Raw genomic sequence first — 27,884 nt, 5'->3', positions numbered from 1 at the left:
CAGAAATGGAAAAAAACCAAGTCCAAGGTGAACCAAACCCTTGACAAGTTTACCCGCCTCAGCACCAGCCTCTCCGAAACAGAGCGGACAGACCTGTGATCAGAACCTCAAGAGCTCCAGAGACAAGTGTTACCTGCGTACAATGGCCCACTCGTCTAGAATGACACGTCACTAAGTGCCAATTGTGTCATCTGGCAAAACCGAGGCCTGGAAGGATCGGAAAAGGCGGGAACTGGAGCAGGTGGAGCTTGAGGCGCCGTGTGACACTCTGCAGCAGAGACAGGTGGGTGGTGTGGGGGACGGTGGCAAGGAAGTCTTCCCATAAATGGGGCATGCCCTGTATACTAGTTTCTGCCTTTGACAGATATGTATTGAGCATCTGCTGTGTTCTGGGGTGAAAGATTCACTGGTGAGTAAGGCAGACATGAAACAGTAGGCTGTGGGGCTTTAGACCACAGTCACGGCCCCTCCCCAGCGCAAGGGGCCCAGAGCCAGGTTCTCAGGCTCCTCCAGTGCAGGGTTCCCACAGACCTGTGCCCACTCTTCTTCCATGATCGACACAGATTCTACTGAAGGAACATGCAGAGCAGCCTGTTTCTGTGTCACCCCAATCAGGGAAGGGGTACGCTCAGCCTTGCCCTTGACAGGCATCCAGGATGCAGGCTGCACCTCTGAGACAGCCCTTGGCTGTGAGGAGCAGGGCGCCTCTGTTTATCTGCCCCAAATATTTATTTATAATCCCAAGCACTGAACAAGCCTGATGGGGATGCCTATTCCGGGGCGTCTGTGCACTCCACACACCATGATGGTCTGACAGAGAGGTCAGAGTCACCCCCAGGCCTTCCACAGGTGGCCTGGACACTGGGGGTCCTGAAACGAGAGGACGGGCCATGTTTTCTCTCCCTGTTCCCTCCTATGAGCTCCACTCTGCCTCTCATCTTGTGTCCCTGGGGCTGGGCTCCGTGCCGGGCACCTTCCTTAGTGCTCAGTAAGTAGTAGATGAAGGTTAAATGAGGAGAATAACAGAGTTTCCATAAGGATGCTGAGACCAGACAAGGTCCAGTCAAGGTCCTGATCAGGAGCCTGAGGGTTATGTTCTGCTCTGAGCAGCCCCTCAAGGATGGAATGGAAGAGAAAAGGAACAGCAAACTCATTTTCACACACGTTCCCTCAGGCGTAACTCAAATGTGAGCTGGGTTCACACGTTCTGCAGGGTCTGGATAGGACATGCTCAGACCCCGTTATAGGGCTCAGGGCTGCTGTTCTCATAGTCACCTCTGGCTCTAAACTTCTCCCTCCACTGAATTCTTCTTGCTGTGAGTGTCTTCTGTGTACCATGGATATGCACCCAGTTGGACACTCAACCCCTTCATCTGATTGCCACAGAGAAGAAAAATATCACTCACATTGAGGAGATACCACCACAAAAACTTGGAATTAAATAAGACACCTCCCAATTCCTGGAAGCCTTTTGCAGTGCCTGACTGCTGGAATATTTAACTGGCCAGGAGACCCAGCCAAACCCCCAGCCTCAGCTGCTTTTTAGGGCTCATCTCTCTTCCTCACCCCACCCTCCCTGACCTGCCTGCCACCCCACACCCACGCAGCTCTCCTCAGGCCCACTCCTAAACCCCAGCACAGCCAGACTCACCCAGGGGTGAGTGTGCATGGAGACCATCTCTCCTGGGAGCAGCTTAGAGGGCTAACTACAGGGGCCCTGGGGCTCTTGAGACGTCATCAACCCTCCTTAGAAGGCAGTGTGATTTTCCCAGGCAATCCTCCCCCTGTTTTCCCAGGTAATCCTCCCCCTGTAGAGACAGGAGTGTTATTTATCTCCGTTTTGCAGATGAGCCTCAAGGAGGTCATTAATTATCCAAATTCACCCAGGTAATTAGTGCAGAAAATGGGATTTAAACCCAAATCTTGGAACTCCTGGCCTAGTGCTCTTTCCACTGTACACAGCAGGGCACAGTAGGATGGAAGGCTCTGTGTGGAGACAGCACTCTGTGCAAAGCAACTTCCCCCTTAAAACTGGTCGTTCCAGTATCCAAAATGTGCACATACCAGGCAGGCAGCTGGAGTGGAGCTTAACAGAGACTCGTGATTCCAAGTCTGTGCCTTCAAATGGTCTATACTGTAAAGAAGAAAGCAAAATATACCCACAGGACACCCATGTATCAATACCAGAGGACACATAGGCCTAAGGAAGACCAAACAAAAATGTGCAGTGTTAAGTCAATCCTGGAAGGCTCCCTGGAGGAGGTGAAAGCGTCCTTTCTTTTCTCTTTTGTTTGAGTTGGACTTCAGACGCAGAAGTCTAAGTTAATTGTATTCTTCAGATCGCAGCACAGTATCATGCATGATTTGGTCTGTGCAAGGTCTGTCACATATTATTTACTTTTATTCTCACTCCCACTTTCATTTGCCTTCTTCCATAGGCAGCCATAGTGTGTATGCCTTTTTTGGTATGTGTTCTTGAAAATGTGAATTGTTGATCTGTATGCTTGTCATTTAAATCCACGTCAGCAGAATTTTCACGCCTCTCACGCCTGTTGTTTTGCTTTGCCGTTTCACTTGGCCCTGTGCTAAGCTTTCTCCTCGTTGCTGTGTGCCGTGGTGCCACACCTGGTCCTCACCTTCAGCATGATCCTGTGTGGCAGCCTCTACCTGAGCTTACAGGTCCACGCCCCAGTGGTGATCACTGAGGTTGCCTCCAATTCCCTGCCGTCATAAAAACCCCCACGGAAACAAACATCTTCACATATGACCTCTTATGGCTGTGTTCGGAAATTCTGGGGACATTGAACCAGGAGCAGAATTGCTGTTTCCCGGACCATGTGTGTAGTCGCTGTGACTAGGTCACTCCCTCAGTGGCTGCTCCAGCCACGCCCACACCAGTGCTCCTATACCCCGCATCTGCACCAATGCTCAGCATTACTCTGCCCCTGACTTTTGCCAACCCTAAGGTAAAAAGTGATAACTCACTGCGGCTTCAGCTTGTATTTCTTGAATTCCAGATGAGTTTGTGCATCTCTTCATTTTCTTGTGAGCCTCTAGGGTTGCCCCTTTCATAAGCCACCTGTCCATTGCCTACTGTTACACTGGGATTCTTCGGGGTCTTTTCCTGAAGATTTGCAGGAGTGTCATATCTCCTAGAGAAGCCTCTTCACAAACAGTGCACTCTGCTGCCGTAGCAGCCTGTCTAGGGTGAGGGCACCCATGTGGTCGCCAGCTCTTCAAACCCTCATCCTGGGGGTCAGGACTTTGTCATGGGCATATGTACAATCAAGGTAAAGGGAACCCCTTCCCCATTTCCTTCTATCAGCCTTGCCCAAGGATTGCAATCCAGGTAACAAGGAAAAAAACTACCTCTTCTCTGGGACTGCTAACCTGCTGTGTCAATTTCATGAGCTAATAAATGATTGGAGAAGGCTTAATTGCATCAGAGAAATTGAGATCAGTCGGTGCTTAGGTCCCACTCAATTAACTTGTGCTCCTAAGGGGGTCGAGCAAGGAGCAGGGGGCAGTCGATGGTTAATTACATGTGCTGGTGCCAGCCGCAGCTGGCGTTTCCTGCCTGCATTCATCCAGTGAGGCGAGGCGACCCTGCTTCAGTGAGGCTGAAGTCAGTGAGAACAGGGGGCCTTTCAGATAGAGCAGAGACCCCTGGCCTCATGGGGAAGTGAGAGATCCATTTCCCGGCACGTTCTATCCCGGTGGATTTTAGTGTCCAACTCCAGCCTCTACTAGACAAATGGCCTTTCAGGCCCCTCATTCTAACAGCTTTACTGGCTCCATCCCACCCAGGCTCACCACGTGGCTTTGGCTCTTCTTAGACTTCCCCCTCCTCCTGCCCCCTGGCCTGCTTGCCTCCAGGCACAGAACCCAGAGCCACTCTTGTCATGGGCACCAGATGAGGCCACAGCCTCTGCAAGATCACTCCCCTCCCCTGTTGCCTCCAGACGGAAATCCTCCCAAAGAAGTTTCTTCTTGCATCATTTTCCAGAAAGCCAGATGGTAAGACTCAAACCTGCTAAGAATACAGATTCCTGGGCCCCACCCTGTGGATGCTGCTTTAGTAACTCTGGAAGTCTCCATTTTTTAATACGTGGCTTAGGAAATTGTTACCTTCAAGCCAGTCTGAGAAACCCTGCTTCAGCGGACATCCCACTCCTGATGAAGTAAGTACAGATCTTCTGGAAGGAGAGACAACATCACGTGGAGGGCCCTGGCCTGGGACCTCTACAGTGCCACCTCCACATTGCTTGCGTGTTCTACAAGTCACTTGTCTTGTCTGAACTTGGTTTCATCACCTGGAAAATAAAAATACTGTAAATCATTCTATTGCAAAGACACATGCACAAGTGTTCACTGCAGCAATATTCACCTTAGCAAAGACAAGGAATCAACCTACATGCCCATCAGTGACAGACTGGATAAAGAAAATGAGGTACATAGACACCATGGAATACGATGCAGCCATAAACAAGAACAAGATTATGTCTTTTGCGGAAACATGGATGGAACTGGAGGCCATTATTCTTAGCAAACTAACACAGGAACAGAAGGCCAAAGACCACATGTTCTCACTTACAAGTGGGAGCTAAATGATGAGAACTCATCAACACAAAGAGGGAACAATACATACTGGGGCCTACTTGAGGGTGGAGGGTGAGAGGAGGAAGGGGCAGAAAAAAAACTATTGGATACTAGGCTTAATACCTGGGTGAGGAATAATCTGGACAGCAAACCCTGTGACACGAGTTTACCTATGTGACAAACCGTACTTTTACCCCCAAACCTAAAATAAAAGTTTTTTAAAAAGATACTGCAGCCCTCACATTTCCATGGATCATTTTTTTCTATAAGTAACGGATATGTTAAGCACGTCGCATGATTTATGCTCACAAAGCAACTTTAATTTTTTTTCTTCAAATGTCCCATTATTTTAAAATGTGTTCAGTGGGAGAAATCTTCCCCTGTCCCTAGAAAAAAACTTGTGCCGATCCCATTGCTTTGTCATCCAGTCTTTGGTGACAGCCTTATAGTTACTGTAAGTTATAGATACAGTCCACTCAGGCATTAGAATGCTTAATAGGCTGGCCGAGGTGGGTGGATCACCTGAGGTCAGGAGTTCAAGACCAGCCTGGCCAACATGGCGAAACCCTGTTTCTACCAAAAATGTAAGAACTAGCTGGGGGTGCCTATACTCCCAGCTACTTGGGAGGCTGAGGAAGAAGAGTTGCTTGAACCCGGTGGGCTGAGGTTGCAGTGAGCTGAGATTGAGCCACTCTACTCCAGCCTGGACAACAGAGCAAAGCCCCGTCTCAAAATATATATATATATATAAAATAATCGTAACAATCATGAGTAGTGAAACACTCTGGCCTCCATTCAGACTGCATTATTTTTCTCCTTTCTTCCAGTTTCGTTCCGCTCAAGCTGGAAGCACCTGAGGTGGGACCCCCACATCCCTCCCCTTTCTCTCTTCCCACCACACCCGGGAGCCGCTGTTTTACCACTTGCCTGGATTGAAATTAGGGGTTCCTACTGGTTAGAGAGCTTGGAGAAACTGAAAACTGGCTCCGGCTTTTGGGATTGTTTTTAGGGGCTCTCCTGGGTTCCCTGCTGGGCTGGGCCCCTCTCTCCTGCAGTTCCGCTCACCCACACGAGCACTGCAGCTCTGATCCGGGAGTCTCCTGCAACCCCTTGCCCAGCCTCTGGGCATGTGGAGGCCACCTGCAGCCTCTTCAGTTGAGGCCTTCTCACTGTTGACACTTAGACAATATTGACTCAAGACAGGCAGCCCCAGAGCCCTCCTCCCCTGGGATACATAGCTCAGCAACACCTCTCACCATGGAAATCTCACCAAACCTTCACCAAGTTATTGTCCTATCCGTATTGTGTAAAGTGGGTGAAAGCATCCACGGATCCCGAGACAGATATTCTTGCATTCCCGTTGTACAGTCTGTACAGCCAGGGAACGAGGGCCCTGTCCCAGACTCACTTCCGCCATCTGATTTCTATCCTCTGCCATGTCAGAAGTCGTGCAGGAAGCGCCCCGCCGTAATACCCAGTCACATGAAGCTCAACGCCACGGTTTGATGTGAGTGAGAACATCTTGGAGAAAAGAAAGCCTCAGGTGCCCAGAATGTCCAAGCAGGAGCTGGGAGAGTGTAGTAAGGCCCAGATCTAGAAGGGAGGCGATGCGGGGACAGGGCTATTCTGTCACGTGGTCACTCTGCCTCCTTCTCAGCTTTCCCCGAGGCTCTGCCCCTGAGAGCTGCTAGACTCAGACAGCATCATGCTAAGGTCCGTCCTTTGATCTCCAGCTTCTGGCCGAGGGTAAGAACCTGGAGGCGGTTAGCCCTGTCCTCTTGGAAGGTGGCTCTGCGGCTGAGGTTAATGGCTGGATTTCCTCCCTGATGAAAACATCCACCACCCAGAGAGGCCTCTCCTCCTCAGGACCACTCAGCAGGGCTGAGTATCACCCCCACAGGGCATTCCTCTCCCTCTTCTCTCAGTGTAGGGTCCAAACTCTTCCAAAGAATGTTGAGTCGTTATTTAAAGATCAGCACTGTCCTGGCTAGGTGCAGTGGCTTGTGTCCATAATCCCAGCACTTTGGGAGGCCAAGGCAGGTGGATCACCTGAGGTCAAGCGTTTGAGACCAGCCTGACCAACATGGCCAAACCCCATCTCTCGTAAAAACACAAAATAGTCAGGCGTGGTAGCAAGCACCTGTAATCCCAGCTACCTGAGAGCCTGAGGCAGGAGAATTGCTTGAACCCAGGAGGCCGAGGTTGCAGTGAGCTGAGATCGGCCTGGGCAACAGAGCAAGACTCTGTCTCAAAAAAAAAAAAAAAAAGATCAGCACTGTCCTGGGTTAGATTGATTGGTTAAATGAATAAATAAAAGAATGTAAAGAGACCCCCAAATGTTAGCCTACCGTAGATTCCTGGATGACTTGGGAGGACCCTGCCGCCCCTCCTCCATCAGCACAGCAGCCTGAACTTGCTCATCTGGCTGTCCAGTCGCCGTCTTTGGCCTGACAGATGTCGTTGGAAGTCAGGATATTGGAGCAGGGGAGGGGAGCGTGTGGCGCAGGCACTGGGGAAGACTGGCCCGGGGAACGGTGGGGAGGGGCTGGGGAAGAGGGAGGCTGACAGCAGGCTCAGTCGTCCAGCAACAGGGATGTATCCACTAGGGCATAGATCCGAGTCCTCCAGTGGAGTGGGAGAAAGCCTGCCCGGCACCCTGCCCACTCAGCTCACCTCCCAGACACGTGCCCAGCATCCCGCTGCTGCCCTGGGCATGGGGTTTCAGCAGCAGCACAGAGGGAAGGAGACAAAGCTGGGGTCGCTGCCACCTCACAGGTCTGTGCTCAGGTTCTTAGGAACCCAAGGAGTTTGGGAGGTTGACCTCGAGGAGCAAAGCCATGGGGAGACTTCCACCCTAGGGCTGTGGGGCTGCAGCTGCCCCGCCTGCTGGTATGTCTGTCTGTCCTCAGCCTCCCTGTCCAGCTCACACAGGTCTTCCCCTCTCTTCTCTGGCAGGGACTGATGCCCTTGGCCATGAGGCACTCCCAACTGCAGTCTGCTCAGGCGCAGCCCGTGTGACTGAGCCACCACTGCGCCAGCTGTTTCACGTAAGTGTAAGGCACAGGCCACTCCCTTTTCCCCCGGGAGAGGGAGTCTGGGCCACCAGTGGGGAAGGAGTTTCAGAAAGTCCTGGTCACAGAGGGAAGGCCCTCAGGATTCTTTAGAGGACAGCAGGCTTGTCCCCTTTGGCTACCCACATTCTCTGATTTGGCCACCACTGAATCATTCTGCCCCAGACCTGCTGAGACCGGGGTGGGAACACAGGGGCCTCTTTCCTCTGTCCTCAGGACACCTCCGGAGGCGGTGTGATGGAAACGCCACAGCACTGGGCCGTGGGTCCTGACTCAGACACTTGCTATCCTGTGACTTTAGGCAAATGACTTGACAGGCTGGCTGCCCCTCCAGAACTGCTGGGGCTTCTGTTAGATTCAATGTGTAGTCATTATCTTTTGCTGCATCACAAACTACCAGAAACTCAATAGCTTAGAACAACACACAACGATTCTGTGTTTCTGTGGCTCAGGAGTCTAGATGTGGCTGATTGGCTCACAGCCTCAGGATCTCAGCTGAGTTATAAATTCATCTCCAAGGTCAAGTGCAGAAGGATCCACTTCCACTCTCATCTATGTGATTGTTCAGTTCCTTTTGGGAGGCTGGGTTGAGGGCCTCAGTCCCTAGCCAGGAATTGGCCAGAGGCGACCCTAGGTTTCTGGACACATGGGCCTCCGCAGGGGGGCAGCTTTCAATATCAAAGCCATCAGAGAGAATGGCTGGCAAGAGAAAAGTCCGAATCTTATATAACCTATTCACAGAAGTGACATCCCATTACCCATGCTGTTTCCTATTGGTTAGAAGCAAGTCCCAGGCCACACCCACTCTCGGGGAGGGGAGTACATAAGGGCGTGACTGCCAGGAGGCAGGGACCACTTGGGCCATCTCAGAGCCCGCTCGCCATTAGGGCTCCATAAGCGTTAATGGAGCAGTTTGCAAACTGTAGGCTGCTGTCCGGGTGTAAGAAGTTACTGTCAGCATTTGCAGCTTGTTGCAAAGAGGTGACGAACCCTCCAGAAATAATAGTTACTGAATGTAGGAATTTAAATGCCAAACTGTACCATTAGTACAGAAATTAGCCGGGCATGCTAGCTCGTGCCTATGTTCCCCAGCTACTTGGGAGGCTGAGGTGGGAGAATTGCTTGAGCCCCGGAGGTTAAGGCTGCAGTGAGCCAAGGTCACAGCACTGCACTCCAGCCTGGGTGACAGAGCAAGACCCTGTCTCAAAAAAACTTTTATCTGCCGTTAGTACACAGGTTGAGAGCTGATTCATTCATCTCACGCCCTTCACATGTCCCTTCCTGGCTTATGATTTTAAGGCCATATCTAAACAGCCACAGCATGCCTAGGCCTTCCTTTTCCCACAAACAGCCATGTTTGTGGGGTCTTTTCTAGCTTACGAAGAGCTCTCACACCCATCCCCCTCGTTCCTCCCAGTCACACTTGAGAACTCACAGGAGGAGATGATCCTTGGTTGTGATTCGTCACGATCCTACGGTGAGGGAGGCGTGACAGGAATGAGAGCCGAGTGTTCTGTTCATCTTTGCTTTACAAGTGAGAAAGGAGGTCATTTTCCAATATGGGGTAGCTGCTCAGTGACATAAGTGCTCCTTGAACCTGGGCCTTGAGAACTCCGGCTCTGCCCACACTGCTGTGCCCCCGACGTCCTGGCCATTGCTGTGTGCAGCCTGTGTGGTTCTGAAAGAGGGGAGCCCAGCACGGGGCAGGGAGGGGGAGGGCACGGCTCTTATACGGCTTCTCCATAATTCCCTGTCTCCTAAAACAGGCTGGGCACATCCTGGAACACTAGTCCAAGCCTCTCTGTAGAGGGGAGCACTGCTGCCTCCCCAGCTTCAGGTCACGCCTGCACCTCTCTGTCCAGAAGCGGTGAGGGTATGAAGTGGTGCTGTAGTGAAAGCGTCTAAGCCCTCCCCAGGCTGAGATTCATCTTCCCCCTACCTTCCAGATGCCCCCCAAAAATGCCTGAAGCATGGCCCACCATGCACCTGGGCAAAGTGAAAGTGATCTGAACAGCCAGGCTCAAGTCTGCAGATGGGATTGAGCTGAGAGGTGCAGCTTGCTGCCCCCTGGTGGTCTGTTAGAGTCATAACTGCCAGGGCTGTGACAAGCTAAACAGTGAGCTTTTAAGTACCTGCCATGCGCCAGGCATGATGTATAATGCTGCAGGGGATAGGAGCCCGTGTAAGACATAACCCCTGATCTCAGAGGGCTTACAGTGGAGAAGTCAAGATGTTCCCACATGGAAAGTTGACTCTCATCCCACCAAGCAAGATTTGAAGAGCAAACTGTGAAGGGCATTGCAGTAGGAGTCCAGAAATGAGGGCGCGTCAGGGCTGGGGCAGTCAGGGGAGGCTTCTCAGAACCTTGAAGGATTGGCAGGATTTAAACAGATGGAAGAAGGAAGACCACACACTGCCCTGTTGAAAGCCCCTGGGGGACCCCCACGGCCTCCAAGAGAGGTAATCTGGACTCATTGCCTGGCTTGTAACCTCTCCATGCCCTGGCCTGTCCCAGCCTGGCCAGAGCCCTCGCAGTTCCTGGGACTGCTCAGTCCGCCCACCCCACCTTTTCTACCTGATAAGCTTTCATTCAGCTTTTAGGATTTAGCTCAATACAACATGCAGTGGAGCACCTCCCCCAGTCATTAGCTGCCCCACTCTGTTCCGCAGCTCTGGTCTGTGCCTCTGTGGCTGCAAGTCTCACACCATATCCTAAGGTATGCCTGTGTCTTTTCATCACTGGGCAATAAGCTGCTTAAGATCTGTGGGACTGTGGCTCACACTTGTAATCCCAGTACTTTGAGAGGCCGAGGAAGGTGGATCACCCACCTCAGCAGGTGGTCAGGAGTTCAAGACCAGCCTGGGCAACATATGAAGCCCCATCTTTACTAAAAATACAAAAATTAACCCGGTGTGGTGGCGCACGTGTGTAGTCCCAGCTACTGGGAGGCTGAGGCATGAGAATCACTTGAACCCAGAAGGTGGAGATTGCAGTGAGCTGAGACTGCGCCACTGCACTCCAAACTGGGGGACAGAGTGAGACTCCATCTCCAAAAAGAAAGAACAGTGGGCTGCATGATGGGCAGTGGATCATGTAAGCGGAAGAAAGGGAGGTGAGGGGGGAAAGATAAATAGGGCGAGCGTGCAGGAAAGTGGGGGATGGCGATGCCTTTGAACCTGTCTCTAAAAGTTTATGGGCAGATGAATGTATCCTGCAGGCAATGTGGTGCATGAGAGTCACAGAGGGACCCAGGAGTATGAAGAAAGGCTTAACAGCTGGTGGCAGGAAGGGGACTCAGAGACACAACTGGGAAGGTTAGTTAGGAAAGCATTGCACCAGTGCAGCTTGAGAGGTGATGAGTCTTCACTGGTGTGGGGAACAGAAGACTGGTGTAGCCAAGGAAGAATTAGAGGAGTTTAAATTCTGGGCAGCTGGGGGAATGTCCCGTGGTCCTGTCAAACTCTAATGTGCAACTTACTCAACTGAGACCTTGTTAAAATGCAAACTCTGACTCATTAGGCCTGTGGGGGGCTGAGATGCCATCTTTCTAATGGTCCTGCCAGGCGATGCCACACTGCTAGTCCGCAGAGCAGGAGCGGATTGGGGGCCACGCTACCGGGTGGGTGCAGCTCTCTAGGAGCAGTGGTGGGCAGGTGGTATCTGTGGGTGAAGAGATAAAGGTACCCCTTTTACCCAGTGAACACGTCAGGGTGCACAGCTTTGTGAGCAGAGTGCAGTTGGGTTCCGGCCCCACTTGCCCTTTGAGTAATAAACAACTTGCAAAATCCCTCGGGGCAGCTCTAGTGGAATCACCAACAGAGGCAGAGAGGTCGGAGGTGGGAGTCCATTTGGAGAGCAGAGTGGTGACTTTAACCTGTCATAATTGAGTGCAAGATGGCCACTGGGACATCCACTGAAATGTCTGTCTACTAGCAGTTGGAGACCCGGCTGGAGACCTGGACTGGGGATCTGCGGGCTCACTGATGATATGCCACACAGTGAAGAAAGCGAAATGAGGGCTGGCTGGGACTCATTTAACCCTTCTGGCCTTTTTCAGCGGTGACTCTCTCATTCCAACATCTCTGTCCTTTCTGTTGTCTTGCAGGTCACCGTTCCCTTTACTGAACGTAAGTGATCATAGTCATTCTTCCCTCTTCAAGATACCAAGTCCCCAGTCCCCACCCTTCTGTCCCATTGGTCCCAATGCACCTGAGAGGCTCAGAAATCCCCATTCACTGACCTAAAAGGAGAATCTGCCTGAAGCCAGGACAGCCTCACACCCAGAGCTTGCCTCCCCATCTGGCCACAGCCTTCCAGGGCCCAGGATGCCATACACTGCTCCCTCTGGGCTCGCCTTGCCCTTGCTTTCCAGGAGGGTTTGAAGGAGAAGACAGATACCGCTAAAAGAAGTGCAGGTTTGGGGCCAGGTGTGGTGGCTCATGCCTATAATCCCAGCACTTGGGGAGGCTGAGGCGGGTGGATCACGAGGTCAGGCTTTTGAGACCAGCCTGGCCAAATAGTGAAATCCTGTCTCTACTAAAAATACAAAAAATTAGCCAGGTGTGGTGACGTGGCGCTTGTAATCCCAGCTACTCGGGAGGCTGAGGCAGGAGAATCGTGTGAACCCGGGAGGTGAAGGTTGCAGTGAGCCGAGATCACACCACTGCACTCCACCCTGGGCGACAGAGGGAGACTATCTCAAAAAAAAAAAAAAAAAAAAAAAAAGTGCAGATTTGAGTCAGAGAAGAGCTTTTGAGATTTGTCCCTGTCCCCACCAGCCAGGGCCAAGGACTTAGGGACCAGCTGGGTGTGTGCCAGGAGGGCGGGGATCAAGAGCACAGCCTTTGGGATGAACGGGCTGGATGGATTCGCAGCCAAAGCATTCTCAGCCGGTTCAGCATGCCTGCAGCAGGGATAACTAGTAACTGCCTCAAGGGTTATGGCGAGGATGCGAGGATGCGGTGAAACGCGCGGCGGGGGGGCACTTAGCGCGATGCCCCGCACGGAGGAGCCCGGCCATCAGCAGCAGCTGTTACTCTGCATCCAGAACGCGGGGAGAGGGCTAAGAAGGGTGCGAGGGGAGAGGAAAGGCGAGAAGAGCACCAAAGGGGAAAGACAGAACTTTTGGAAACCAGACAGAAGCAAGGAGCGGTATTAGCACTCAGCTTTCTCTCTTCCCTCCCGCAGCTGTTATCTGCCCCCTACCAAACACCCCGCTTAGGCTGGCCCAGTCCGGGGCCACTGCCCGTCCTCAGCCTTCAGGGAGCCCCTGGGGCCCAGCGCTTCCTGCTCCTGCTGCTCTCAGAGCTTCTGCCCAGCCAAAGGGCACTTCCAGGAAGACTCCCTCTGGCCCAGCCCAGGGCCGCAGCCACAGCTGGTCTTCAGCCCGCCGCACATCTTTGCAGAGTTTGATGGGGCGCCGGGCGGATGACAGCGGGAACGGTTGTGATCACCGGCGGAATCCTAGCTACGGTGATCCTCCTCTGCATCATTGCCGTGCTGTGCTACTGCAGGCTCCAGGTCAGTCCTCAGGACCCATAGCCCAGAGGCTGCAAGGCCACCAGCAAACCTCTTTTTCTTTATGGGGGCAGAAACTGGAGGCCAACTTCAGGGCCCACAGAGCCCAAAGCCATGGAATGTGGCAGGCTAAGTCACAGAGGCTGGGAGTGGGCTGGTCAGAAGGGAGCTATGCATCCCCCCAGCCTGCACCCTCAGGGCACACAGTGTGCTGGGAAGATTCGGGGTCACTGGGTTGTGTCTCCTGCACCTCTGAGATTTCAGGGGGGTGGGAAGAGCACCATGCTGGGGAGGCTCTGAAAGCTGCAGCCAGCAGCCCCAGCCCTGCCCTCATAGTGATGTGTGTGTCCCTGCCCCGCTCACCCACAGCCTGGAGTTAGTGGGAGGGGAAAGGGAAAGAACACTGGCCTTGCGAAGCTGGGAATAGAAGCTTGTGGAGCAGGCCCCTGGGGTTCAGTGCCTGGTCTAGGTTCTCCATGGAGCAGGAGCAGGGGCACCTGTGCACTCTCAAAAACACGTTGGGGCCGGGGAAGCATTCACCCTCTCAGGCATCCCTCTGCCCTTCCCCGCAGTATTACTGCTGCAAGAAGAGTGGAACCGAGGATGCCGACCAGGAGGAGGAGCAGGAGCACGACCTTCCCACGCACCCCAGAGGCCCCAGCTGCAATGCCTGCAGCTCCCAAGCCCTGGACGGCAGAGGCAGCCTGGCGCCTCTCACCGGGGAGCCCTGCAGCCAGCCCTGTGCGGTGGCAGCGAGCCACTGCACCACCTGCTCCCCATACAGCTCGCCCTTTTACATACGGACGGCTGACATGGTGCCCAACGGGGGTGGAGGCGAGAGGCTCTCCTTTGCTCCCACATACTACAAAGAGGGGGGACCCCTATCCCTCAAACTGGCAGCACCCCAGAGTTACCCGGTGACCTGGCCAGGCTCTGGGCGTGAGGCCTTCACCAATCCAAGGGCTATTAGTACAGACGTGTAAACCCTTCCACCCCAACCCGCACACACGCCCACACTGCTGCCCTGGCGGGAGCCGTGTACACACTAGCTGACCCTCCAACAGCCCCGCACGGGCTCTCTGTTTCTTTGGCTTTTCTTTTTTTTTTTTTTTTTTTGAGACGGAGTTTCACCCTTGTTACCCAGGCTGGAGTGCAATGGCGCGATCTCGGCTCACCGCAACCTCCGCCTCCTGGGTTCAGGCAATTCTCCTGCCTCAGCCTCCTGAGTAGCTGGGATTACAGGCACGCGCCACCATGCCCAGCTAATTTTTTGTATTTTTAGTAGAGACGGGGTTTCACCATGTTGACCAGGATGGTCTCGATCTCTTGACCTCTTGACCCACCCGCCTCGGCCAAAGTGCTGGGATTACAGGCGTGAGCCACCGCGCCCGGCCTTCTTTGGCTTTTCTTACTCCACAGTGGAGGGTTTACTAGGATTTAAGCTTTTGAGTGCATTGAGAACCAGGACAGGGCCTGGCTCCAACTCCGTGGCCCAGACGTGGGGTCTGCTAGGTTAAGTCTGCAGCTTCGCCAGGTTCTCGGTTGGGACACTCCTCCGGCAGCCCCAGCAGCACCACAACCCTTGCAGCGTGCCCAGCTCCTGGCTTTGCTGGACTGCACAAAGGAGCACAGCAGAAAGCTCAGCAAAGCCTCTGGAGGCTTCCAGGGTCCTTGGGAGATGAAGCATCCGTGCCTACGAGAAGGAGACAGAGGGCAGGGGGAGAAGGGAGAGCTGCGATTCCAGCACTGGAGAAGCGAGGGGAGGGGCGCGAACAGGGCTGGTATCCAAGAGCTAGTTCACAACCCACTTTTGTACGTTGGTTACCATAGCTACTGCTGTCACTGTCGCTGCTCCCGTAGGGACGTTGATTCCTGAGCGTATCACATGTCGCCTGCCCCCTTCCTCGTGGAATACGTCGAGTTTACTTTAAAGCCTAAGGTGACTTATGGGGACGGCACCAGAAAGTGACTCTAACCTTGTGTTCCCCGAAATCCTTTCTCTGCCTTAGGAACCAGCGCCCCCTGCTGGAGAAGCTTTTTCGTTTTGTTCCCAGAGGTCTAGTATTAGCGAAGAGACCCCTGACTGTCTCTCGGCCCAGCCCACCACCCCGAGCAGCTCGCGTGGATGCAGTCCCGTTCCCGGGTGTACACACACACACCAGTCACCAGGGGTAGGCAATAGGGGCTTTGTACCTTCAGGAGCTGCAGAGTGGAAAGGTCTCCCATGTACCATCCAGAGAGGAAAGTCTGATCCCCAAATAACTTGAATGAAAGGCGGTTAACGTGGCCGATCCCCATGGCAGCCACCGGGCTGGTGAACAGGAAGAGCTCAGACTCTCCGTGGGGTGAAGCTGCAGCGGCTGAAACCACGTCAGCGCCCCCATGGCCCGGCATTCTCCTCGGGCATCCACCCGTGACGCCGTTGAGCGGGACCTTCATCCCAGAGCAACAGCACCGTCCTGAGGATGGGAGGGACGTGACATAGCCGTGGGATTCCACGCTCGTCGCCCCCACGTGGCCGCCCTACTCCCCAGTCTCTGGCGATGAGCCGTTCATTGTGGCTCACGCCAGCCTCATTTCCAACTCTGACTTCCCACTTAGAACGTGGCAGTGGCCTTATGCTTGGTGAGTGAGCATGCCTGATGAGTTTTCCAGTGGCCCTGCAGAAGCTCGCCCCCTTCCCACTCCTGAGTCACTGAATTCGCAGAGGATGGGGCAGGGAAGGGGCGGGGCCCCCCGCTGAAATCTTGATTCTGCATTTGACAAAGGCAGGGTGCCTCTGAGGGAGCAGGGAGCAGGGAGGTAAGAGGGGAACGCACGTCCTTTGCACCACAATTAAGGCACCTTTCACCTTACATCTCGATCAGGAATCAAAGCGCCCTCAGTTGAGAAAAAGACTGGGCTCTGGTCTCATTTTGGTCACTCATTAGCTCTAGGACCAGTCACTGATCCCTGAGACTCCATTTTCTCTGGGGAAACGTGGTTTGCCCAGATAAACTAATTACCATTTAGTGCTCTAGGAAGTGAGAATTTCCAAAAAAGATCTGCCACTCCCTCTTGCCCTAATCCTGGCAGGGTCTGGAGGTATTGACCCAGCCTTCTGACCTTGTGTGCAGGGATGCTTGCTGATGGATGAAAGACCACAATAAAACAAGATTAGCAGCAAACCAATTTTAGTTGTCAGTGAAAAGCAAACATGTTTGTCAGACCCTCCTATGGAGTCACCTTTAATGGTAACTCTTCTCTTGTACCGGGAAGCAGCTGTAGGTAGGGTAATGGCATCAGTCTCCTGGCACAGAGGGACAGCTTAGGGCAGCAGCTTCATCACACTCGTCCCACCGCCAGCCCTCACTGCGCCACGTGCAAGCCCCTAACGATCTGCTGGGCCCGGCAGTGTTCCCCACTTCCTAGTGCCTTGCTCCCCTGGAATTCCACAGCTAATCAACCACAGCAGCCACATCCTCCTCGCCAGAAATAACATCATTCATACATCCTGCCTTTGTAAAAATCAAGACCCGATTCACCATCACCCGCTTCTTGCCCCTGATCAGTGGGGTCCCTGAGTGCAAGCATCCTGTGCAATCCCCTCCCTCCTATCGCTTTCCTAGTGAAATCCTGCCACCCCACAAATCAGAATCTGGGTTAGCAGCATTGGAGAGATGGTGGGCCCCAGCTCTTCCCCACATAGCCACGCTGCTCAGGGCACTGGCTCCAACCAGGCTCAAGATTGCCTGCCTGCCCGCTGCAGCTGCAGGGGCCCATGCTGTGGAAAAGGAAGCTTCCCTCGCTCAACCGCACTGTCCTTTTCTGCTGTCTAGTCTGTGCTAAGGGACACTCTTTGTAGTCTTTTCAAACGGCACCCTAAACTGGAAGAGAAGGAGGGGCCAGGAACGCAGCTCTCCCCGCCGTCTTCCTCTGCCTCCACTTCACCACTCCTGCTACAGACTTCTTGTCTTGAATCTTTGATAACTTGGAGTCACAACCAGTGAATGTCGAATAAATAAGAAATTTGAAATAGAAATCCCACAGGGTCCTTCGTTCTTCACTGGGGGAAGAGAAGGGGGCCGTCAGTGTGGATTTAAGGGTGAAGGCTCCTGTTCAACACCCACAGCATCTGTGTCCAGCGCTCTCCCTGCTCACACGGTAGCAAACTCCACCTTCTTGCCTGGCATCGCCCCCATTGCCTCCATCAGGGTTCAGTCAGGGGAGACGTGTTGTTTGTTGGGAAAGTGGCTGAGGCAGACCTGCTAGGATAGTGAGTTTCCCTGAGGGGCGACCCAGGCTTCAGCCCCTGCTCCCACCCTTCCCCTCTTCCCAACCCCACATACCCCTTCTAGGCCGGTGGTCTTCCCACCTGTGTGGCCCTGGGTAAACTCACCTCTCTGAAGCTGAGGAGATCATGCCACACGGCCAGCCCTTTGCTCTGGGGCCAGCAAGGGAAGAGAAGGGAATTGGGACCAGATCCCCAGAACAGCCCAGCAGAGACTTCAGAGGCAGAGAGGGATGTGGGGGACTGAAGAACCAGGAACTGGCTTTGTGTCAGGGAGAATTCAGGGATGAAGTGAGAGCGCGGGGTGTGTGTGTGTGTGTGTGTGTGTGTACACTTGTGTGCACATGGGTGTGTACAAGTGAGCTGCTCTCTCCACCTCAGGGCCTCAGGGTGAGCCCTGACTGCAGCTTGGGGGTGCAGCAGGCAGCCTGCCCCAGCAGTCCAGCCCCCAGGCCCCCAGCCCTGCAGCAGCCCTCCGTAGCACCAGTGGGAGCACAGCTTCCTTCACCCTCGGCCCAGGGAGCAGCTGGCCACAGCTCTGTCACCGTGGCTGTCCTATGGGAACCGAAACCAGACCCTAGGGCACACTCATCGCCGCACCCAGCCCCACCTCCCGCCATCTCCGTTGCCGCAGGGCAGCCAGCCCCCACCCGGCCCCCAGCCTCTCGCCCGCCCGGCACATCTGCTCGGCGTCATGCTTGCTGGCAGGTCACAGCCCTGACCCAGCTCTTCTCCTGGGTGGCCCTGGACCGCCATCAGTCTCAGCTGCAGCCGTGAGGAGGGTGGAGGAGCAGCTTGAGTCAGACCGAGGAGCGCAGGGGAGGTCCTGGCCGTGCTTGTCATTGCCCTTTGGGAAATGCCTCCATCAGTGCCTGAGGTTCAAGGGGGGTGGGCTGTTTTCCTTCTGAGTTCTGAGCAAATCGAGCTGGGGACTCCAGGTTATGCTGTGCCATCTCAGCAGTCTCAGCCTTGGGTACCTTGGTGATCTTCCCCTGGAAATAACCAGGGCTCCTGAACAGCACTAGTAAACTTGAGTGTAGAAAACCGGGTGAGAAGTTTTCATCCTCTGTGCTGGTCAGCCCAAAAATCGGGGAGGCCGAGGCCGTTGTCAAAGTGGCACATCACCCTCATACCCGGAGGCTTTCCAACCAATAGCTCTGTCTCCCCAGATTCCAGCAGCCCCATGATGGCATCATCCAGCCAACTTCCCCAAAACCTGTCCCTGTCACTCTGCTCCTGGGGCTTCTGCGGGGACTTCAAGGAGAAGCTTCTTTCATCGTAAAAACGTCTCATCCAGTTTTCTACGCTCAAGTTTACAAGTGCTGTTTATTGGCCACTGATTCCCTGGGGGGCGACCCAGGCTTCAGCCCCTGCTCCCGCCCTTCCCCTCTTCCCAACCCCGCACATGCCTTCCAGGCTGATGGTCTTCCCGCCTGTGTGGCTCTGGATAAAATCACCTCTCTGAAGCCTGAGGAGATCATGTCACATGGCAGCCCTTTGTTACAGGGGCAGCAAGGGAAGGGAAGGGAATTGGGACCTTCTGCCCAGCAGAGACTTCAGAAGCGGGCCCCCGGTTATTTCCAGAAGATCGCGGAACCACCTAAGGCTGTGAGCCCCAGAATCACGCAGCATTCCGCAGAGTGATTCTCGTGCCTCAGCCTCCCAAGCAGCTGGGACTACAGGCCCAGTAAGAAACATCCTTGTCTCTTGGTTCTCCACCCGGTGAGCGGATGGTGATGAAGGAAGGGTGGCCGTTGGGAAGGGAACTGGTGAAGAGAGGGGCCAGCAGGGGAGGAGGGTGAAGGAGCAACTTGAGTCAGACCGAGGAGCCCAGGGGAGGGGCTGGCTGTCCTTGGGGAGCTTCTCCTAGGCCTCCCGGGAACCACTTGGCCTCCCACTTCCTCTCTACCCTGTCACCAACTCCCCACTCTCCCCACACCAACAGCAGGGAACCCAGCCACAACTGATAGATGAGGCAGCCCTGGACGCTCAGGGGACAGCACAGTTCTGGTCTCCACAGGGGTGAATGGCCAGAGGCTGGGGGACCAGATCACGCTGGGCATGTGAGGTCGCCTTCCCCTCCAGGTGTGGACAGAAGACGACATGGGTCCCCCGGCCCTGGCCACAGGCACCTGAGCATGTCAGGGATCAGGTGCACGCCTTGGGTACAAGCCAGGTCGGTATCCACTCCCACCAGGGACCACCGTCCCGGGCTGGGCTTTGCCTTCCCAGAGCTTTTCCATCCATTGGGATCCTTATTCCTAAAACTACCAAAGAACCACTCCCTCCCCCGACAGGGTGTTTGTTCTGGGTCTAATGAGACATTTTGAAATTCAAGTCCTCTGAATTCCTGCCTCTTGAGCAGGAGCATGGGAAGCAAACAAACATCTGTCCAGCCTGGGACCAGTGTCTAGAACCACTCCCAGCCCAGCCAGCGGAGGCTCCAGGACCAATCCCTCCTCTTCCAGCCGCGCATCAGGCCCTGCTCCTGGGCTGTGCCTGCCCGGTGGCTCTGCTCGCCCTGCCTCCTCTGCTACTGACTCCACAAACACCCTCAGGACCGGCTGGAAACCCAGAAGTGGCCTTTTCCTGCTTCTGACATTTGTGGTAGCTCTTGGACTGGCAGGGACACAGGGTGCAGTTTGGATCCCGGGACACTGAGAAGCTGAAAGCAGAGAATGATTGAGCCGGGGAGGATAGAGCACACAGACCTCTGCATCATGTGGGGGGAGGTGCCAGGGAGCGCCAGAGTGAGGGCTTCTGTCAGCCCTTGCCATGGCCCTTCCCAAGCTGCCAGTCCTACAGTTATGGGTATCCTAGACAATACGTACCACCCAGCAGGGAGAAGGGGAGGTGGACTCTGTGAAACAAGTCCAGAATGCTGAGAAAGCCTCAAATTGAGGCAAACAGCCATTTTCCACACCCCCGGATGGTTCAGAGGTAGGTTCTTGTAAATACTGTACTTCCCTAGCTCACTAAGGTTTCCCTACAGAAAGACCAGTGGCCTCGGGCTCAGGATCTAGGTTCTGGGCTCAGGTTTGCACTGTAAACTGTGGCCTTAGGCAACCACTTAGTCCCTCGGCTTCCCCATCTGCAAAATGACCCTTTGAGTCATTCCATGTTAATATTTCATGCCCCCTTTTATTCCTAGACCTTCTTGGAATAAAGAGGCCTCTAGGCAAAGAAACTCAAAGCCAAAATGTAAGAAACCTATTGGTGACCCAAGTCTAGTCAAATGAAGCTAGAACATTTCAATAAAGATGAAACAACTTGATTTTCAGAAATCCAACTCATGTGCAACTTTCAGGAGTTTCCATGTTGCATGACATGTATACAAGGGCCAGAAATGATCATTCTCTTGGTGAACCCAGTGGCTTCCTCTACAATTGCGTCCACGGCTTTGATCCCTGAGATCCAGTGCTCTAATGGTGACCCAACATGCTCCTATGCTGAACTGTGCAGTAAGGTCAATCCATGCCTGGATTTTGAAAAAATCGCCATTAGACAGGAGAGTTAATAGTCAGAAAACTGTTTATTCAGCTATTTGTTGGTGTTGGAAATAGATGCTCCGTGCTGCGAAGAAAAATCAGCACTGAGACAAAGGATCTTTCAGCAAAGCAATTTTTACTTCCTGGACTCCAGGAAGAGCACCCTGGCTAGCCATCATGCCACGAGAGTACAACAAACAAAGGAAAGGAGACATATTTATTTCTTACACATTTGGGGTTGTCCCTACTGCTGTGTCTGACCTCCATTGGCTGGAACCAGATCTCACAATCTAAGCTAAAACCCAATTGGCTAATAACTTGAAACTTTTCTAAACAGGTAAAAGCAATGTAGAGCAAAAAAAGGAAGTCCGAATAAGGAAGGGGCACAGGCTGCGAGCTGGGACATGCCTGTGAGCGTGTCCAGCACAGATATCTTGGTTAAAGTACAAGGACATAGAATGTACTACATGCCTGTAAGCACTTCTAACAGCTGCATAGTATAGGGCTTCTAGCAGAAAGGCAAAAGGGCTTTTGAAGACAGTGTTTAAAACAAACTATTATTTCTAACACTTACGAATTTTTCTTAAGAAAGAAAACTTTGAAGAGGAACTTTTTTTACTTCCCACAGTTGGGGACCTAAACTAGGCACCAAACGTTCATGCTACGTGTTGGAGAAATAAAAATAAAAATACCACCCCTACCCTCAAGGAGCTTATTAAACTCCAGGGTGGAAAATTAACACATATTTTCACAGGTGAGATACTAAACCTTCCAGGTATGTACTTGCTTGAGATGAAAATAAACACAGTGGAGATTGCAGGTAGGAAGTGGAGTCAGATATTCAAAGACTGGCCATAATCAGAGAACGGGGGGATCCATCTGCCTGCCTAATGTGGAATCATTACTTTAGGAAGCCAATATTAGCCTCAGTGTTTCTTTGCCACCAGACTGTCCTCACGAAAAGAGTGAAATTACAAGGCTGGGCACGGTAGCTCACGCCTGTAATCCTAGCACTTTGGGAGGCCAAGGTGGGCAAATAAGGAGGTCAGGAGTTCAAGACCAGCCTGGCTAACACAGTGAAACCCTGTCTCTACTAAAAATACAAAAATTAGCCAAGCATCGTTGTGGGCACCTGTAGTCCCAGCTACTCAGGAGGCTGAGGCAGGAGAATCACTTGAACCCAGGAGGCAGAGGTTGCAGTGAGCGGAGATTGTGCCACTGCACTCCAGCCCGGGTGACAGAGCAAGACTCTGTTTCACACACACACACAAAAGAGTGAAATTACAACAGATGGGTCTAGGTCACTAGAGGAGGGGCAGGGAACTTTTGATCAAAGCACTTTGTAGACAGTGAAGACAGACTTGCTACCAAGCAATGGGCTTGCTGCTGGCCACACAGAGAAGCCGGTACTTTGGCACTGCACTTTAAGAAGAGAAAGGCTTTGTTCTGAGGTCAACTGCCAAGGAGACAGCAGACAAAATTCAAATCTGTCTCCCAGATCTGAGTTTTGGGACAAGTTTTATGGGTTAGGAAGGACAGGTTGGTTTGTGAAAGTGTTGGCAGGGCAGGATTTGATTGGAAGAATTCAAACGAGACGACTTTTGGTAAGGTACGGGGAGGGGTCTTATCACCAGAAATTCTTAGACAATTGATCCCCCACTTTTGAAAATGTTCCGGTGTTCAGGCTCCACCCATGTCCCAAACTTTTAGTTCCATGGCTGGGGAGAGACTTTAGTCCTGGGTGTCACCTGAGGTTGAAGTTTTCTTTTCTGTGCATGCTCTGGCACGTAAGTTGCAACTTCTTAGCTGTGTCTGAAAATAACTGGACATTCTGTTATCAACAGAGTAGGGCCAGAAAAGACTGGGCTGGTGGTTACAGACTGAAATTCAGCCAGAGATGGCTGCTGTTATGTATAAATTTTTTCTTTTGATGCCTCAAAGAACAATTAGTACCGCGACAAAGGATCTCTCAGCAAAGCAATTTGTTCTACTTCCGGCAGAAAGGGTATTCCCACTAGCAATCTTGCCGCAAGAGCACAATGAACAAAGGAAAGCAGACATATTTATTTCTTACACATTTGGGGTTGTCCTTACTGCTGTGTCTGACCTCCGTTAGCTAGAGCCAGACTTCACAATGCAAACTAAAACCCAATTGGCTAATAACTTGCAACTTTTTTTTCTAAATAGGTAAAAGCAATGGAGAGCAAAAAAAAAAGGAAGTCCAAATAAGGAAGGGGCATAGGCTGCAAGCTGGGACATGGCTGTGAGCACGTCCAGCATAGTTATCTTGGTTAAAGTACAAGGACATAGAATGTACTATGTGCCTGTAAATATGTTTAACAGCTGCATAATAGAGGGCTTCTGGCAAAAAGGCAAGAAGGCTTTTGAAGAAAGTGTTTAAAAAGAACTATTATTTCTAACAGTTAAGAATTTTTCTTAAACAAGAAAGGAAACTTTGAAGAGGAACGTGCCTACTTCCCACAGGTGCACATATGCAGAGGATGTGCTAGGTGAAAGGCTACAGTCTTGAGAAGGTAGCAAGAAATAATGTGGTAAATGAAAGCAGTAAGGAAAAAGAAGACAGACGCTAAGACGTGCCCCTGACCATTAGAATGACAGAGTTCTAGGGCTAGAAGGACCGTCAGAGGTCATCATATCCACCCTCAACCCCACCCCAATGCATGATCACAGAAACAATCTAACAGGAAAAAGTGTGTCCAGTTTTGAAGGCTAATCAAACAATCCTGGAGTGCAAGGATTGTTTGCTCTGTAATAAAACACTTTGTTCTGCAAGTGTTTATTACAGAGCAAAGCCAGCCCTGGCAGATCCACGGGCGCTCGGGAACTATTATTGAGTCAACCAGCTGCAAAGGCTCCAGGGAAAGGGCTTGCATTTGTTCTTCTCATTTCTCTCAGAAAATTCAAGCACCTGCTACCTCGCTGTAAAAGGGAAGAAAAGGACTGAGCGACAGAAAACACTTAGGCAGAAGACTCTTAAAAAAGGGTTGTAACTCCCATGTGTTCATTTCTTAGACGCTGGAGCCACAGCAGGACTAAAGGAGACACAGGAGTGGCCTCGGGAGGGGAAAGAAGCAGATGGAAGAGGCAGGATGTCCTGCATCTTTGTGATTCTACAAGAAAGTGTGTTTACAGAAGCTGGGTAAATGCAGCAGGCCGGGGCCACATGGGCATTTGTGTCTATCCCACGTGGCTAACAGAGCCAAAACCCTGTCACAGCATTGTCTCTGTTGCAGCCATGAGGCCAGATTAAAGCCAGCCCGGGGCAGTGTTGCGGATGAGAAGGTGGAATCTGGTACTCCTTGATGGAGCAGCTACAGGGGGTCAGCGCAGTGAATCAAACCCAGCAGGCACTGCCCAAGAAAACTATCTTCACCTCCCACATAACCACAGCTCACGGGGTCACTGTCATTCTTTACCCTCACCCCACAGCAAAAAAAAAAAAAAGCCAGTTCTCACTCCATTTTTCAAGATTTTAAGAATGTGAAACTAGAGAAAATTTCAAATAACAATGCATAGTTGTGGTTTTTCTCACAGGGAAACTTCTACTCCTCCCGTGTCTGCTTTAAACATTAAGCAGAACATGTGATCCCCAAACCACTGAACGACTTTGATGTTCAGGATGAAAAAGAAAGAGTGAAGATGGTAAGCAGGGTGCATTTGCTAACTTTTCCCAAATACATCTGTGAACCCTCCCCCCATAAAACAGATTGGTTTGCTTTTTAGTATGGTGGGTTTTCTCCAGGTGACTGTGAAAAGTCCTGCTCATTGGCGCTGCCAGCTGGGACTGGTGGATGGAGAGTTAATCAAAACAACAACGTAAATCTGCAGGTTCTCATCTTTCCTCTGCAAACGGTTGTCTGTGCGCCAGAAAAAGCCATCTCTCCAGTCTTTATTGTTTTGTGTGACAAAACCTTACATGCAGTGCCGCCCACCAGGAAGTAAGGTAAGGCAAAATGATGGGGACTAAATGCTGGCTGAAAAATACCGGCTCCAGCCTGAGCAACATATGAAACCCTGTCTCTACAAACAAAAAAACATTTAATTAGCCAGGCACGGCGGTGTATGCCTGTGGTCCCAGCTATTCCAGAGACTGAGAAGGGAGAATCGCTTGAGCCAGGGAGGTCGAAGCTGCAGTGAGCTGTGATTGTGCCACTGCACTCCAGCCTACATGACAGAGCTAGACCCTGTCAAAGAAAGAGAGAGAGAGAAAGAGAAACCCTGCTAATGGTCTTCAAGACCTTTCTGCAAGGCAGCTGCTGCATCCCCATTGGGACTGAAAGGGTCACCCCCTTAGACGAGAGGTATGTTTGCATTTTCTTTCTACCTGGGTTTTGACCTGGGCTCTGCGCATGAAAACTTGTCATGGGACAAGCAGCCCAAATCACACCTGGGAATATCATTATCTGCTGCAATGAGTCACAGATAAGGACCCATAGGTGCTAGTGGATTAATTATTTCTAACGCAGGGCTGGTTTCTTCACCTGTATCCTCTTCAAATCAGGCTGCTACTAAGTGTCAAAATGTTGATCCACTTTGAGGCTTTGGACAGCATATTGCTTATGGATGCCCCACTGTCAGCAAAAAGGACATCCTGCTAAACTCCAGGTTCTTAGTCATATTTCCCATAGATAGAACAGGAAGGATCTTATTCAAAGGTTACAAACCTTGGGGTGGAAGGAAATGTTCTCCCAAACCATAGGAGGGGTTTTCCTCCCTGTGTCATTAAGATATTAGATGTTCAGCTCAGTTGTTGGCACATGTGGGTATTCAGTAAATATTTGTGAATTGAATGTGAAGCATCATACCCAAGATTACAGAAAGCAAAAAAGTCAGACAAAAGGATTGCAGAATTAGGAATACGTGGAGAAAAACCAAGGACCACCAGTGACTTTGGTACGAGGGTGTTTATGTTCTTATTCTAGAAATAAATATTTTCACAGAGCTTCTATTATTCAACATCATCTGTAAAATAATCCAGTAGAGAGGGCTTTCCTTTCGCAGAAAACCGTGGCAGTTAGGAAGCAGCTCAGGCACTACTTCTATGAGGATCCTCAGTGAATTGAATCGTTCCAAAGATGAATAAAGATTCCCTATTTCCAGAAAATGGAAGCAAATCTCCCAGTGCTGGAGGGACTAGGGGGAGCAGAGATAATTCATTCTCATCTTTCATATTTGAGTATGAAAAAGAATTGGTGTTATTTATTTATTTATTTTGAGACAGAGTTCCACTTTGTCACCCAGGCTGGAGTGCCATGGGGAAATTTCAGCTCACTGCAACCTCCGCCTCCCAGGTTCCAGCAATTCTCCTGCCTCAGCCTCTTGAATAGCTGGGTTTACAGGCATGCGACACCATGCCTGCTAATTTTGTATTTTTAGTAGAGATGGGGTTTCACCATATTGGTCAGGCTGGTCTTGAACTCCTGACCTCAGATGATCCACCCGCCTCGGCCTCCCAAAGTGCTGGGGTTACAGGTGTGAGCCACCACGCCGAGCCAGAATTGGTGTTTTAAATAAAGTTAGAACTTCACCAGATGTGGGTTTTTAGATTTGAGACACAACACTTACTAGCTGCTTCTAGCTGTAGTAAAATCATAAAAACAAGGCTACCCAGAACTAAACAGAGTTTGCCTGCTTCTTGGATATGCAGACTTAATATTATAAAGATGCCACTTTCCTACCAGATCATTAGAAAAATAAATGTAATCCTATGAATATTAATTTTTTTAGACAAGGTGATTTTAAGATTCATTTGAAAGAATAAGTAATAATGCTAGAAAAATTGAAAAATGAGCCACCACCAGATATTAAAGCCACAATAATTAAAACTGTGTGGTACTTTTGCCTAACAGCCAGGTCAATAGATCAGCATAGAGAAATCAGAAATATGCACAAATACATAGGAGAATCCAGTATGTGATAAAGTGGCATTTCAGATCAGTGAGGAAAAGATGGATTCTTCATAAATGATATTTGAACAGTTATAGCAATTCAAATGAAGTATGTCGTTGACTTATTAAATTTGAATATTCACTTTCAAATAAATAAATGCAGTCTATGATGTAACTTGAAGTAGAAATCACCTTGTATGCCTTAGATTTGAAAATCTATCATTCAATGTAATGAAGTTATTACTGCAAGAATAAAATGCTGCAATAATTTGACTGTGAAAGTTAACTTTATGTACAAAAATTAGTATGAACCTGAAAACAATAGGGAAATAAATTGACAGTCAATACAAACATTGAGATATCTTTAGGAAAATATTCGATTCTTTTTCAAAGAAATGCCATGTATTAAAATGTAAATCATACAAAACAGCCAAAAAAATAGACATAATTATCTTCATGTGATTAGGGTACTTTTATAGTCTTGAAAAACTGTATTTAATTTTGTTTAGGCTATGATTCTTAAAAAAAATCAAAAGTCCTATCAGGAATTCTTCACAGTTTGTAAAGGTAAATTACAAATGTCAACTTCGGCCAGGTGCAGAGCCTCAGGCCTGTAAACTCAGCACTTTGGAAGGTCGAGGTGGGAGGTTCATTTGAAGCCAGCATTTCAAGACCAGCCTGGGCAACAAAGTGAGACCCTGTCTCTACAAAGAAAAGGCCAAGCACAGTGGCTCATGCCTATAATCCCAGCCATTTGGGAGGCCAAGGTGGGTGGATCACAAGGTCAGGAGATCGAGACTATCCTGGCTAACATGGTGAAACCCGGTCTTTACTAAAAATACAGAAAATTAGCCAGGTGCGATGGTGGGCACCTGTAGTCCCAGCTACTCGGGAGGCTGAGGCAGGAGAGTCACTTGAGCCCAGGAATTCGAGTCCAGCCTGAGCAACACAGAAAGAGCTCATCTCTCAAAAAAAAAAAACACCTGAAAAAAATTGTAGCATACTTTATATGACATAAACAGATGTTTT

General features: G+C 51.1%; 1 protein-coding gene across 3 annotated transcripts in view; it reads left to right on the top strand.

The window, feature by feature from the left end:
- The window catches only part of FAM163A (family with sequence similarity 163 member A), a 68,910-nt gene extending 54,637 nt beyond the window's left edge, over window positions 1-14,273 (top strand). The window contains exons 2-6 of one of the 3 annotated variants that reach the window (XM_032291268.1): window positions 5,427-5,457; window positions 7,555-7,646; window positions 11,777-11,798; window positions 13,077-13,191; window positions 13,761-14,273. In XM_032291268.1, coding sequence (XP_032147159.1) covers window positions 13,099-13,191; window positions 13,761-14,171 — 504 coding nt within the window. In that variant the 5' untranslated portion in view covers window positions 5,427-5,457; window positions 7,555-7,646; window positions 11,777-11,798; window positions 13,077-13,098 and the 3' untranslated portion in view covers window positions 14,172-14,273. Of the gene's footprint in view, window positions 1-5,369; window positions 5,458-7,554; window positions 7,647-11,776; window positions 11,799-13,076; window positions 13,192-13,760 lie in introns of those variants that run through there. The other 2 variants (XM_032291270.1, XM_032291269.1) reach the window with 2 other exon arrangements.
- Window positions 14,274-27,884: the final 13,611 nt, after the last annotated feature.

This window comes from Sapajus apella, unplaced genomic scaffold (assembly GCF_009761245.1).
Source record: "Sapajus apella isolate SASKATOON/1434 unplaced genomic scaffold, GSC_monkey_1.0 scaffold25, whole genome shotgun sequence".
Classification (NCBI taxonomy): Eukaryota; Metazoa; Chordata; class Mammalia; order Primates; family Cebidae; genus Sapajus; species Sapajus apella.
This window is presented reverse-complemented; position numbering and strand designations above follow the sequence as displayed.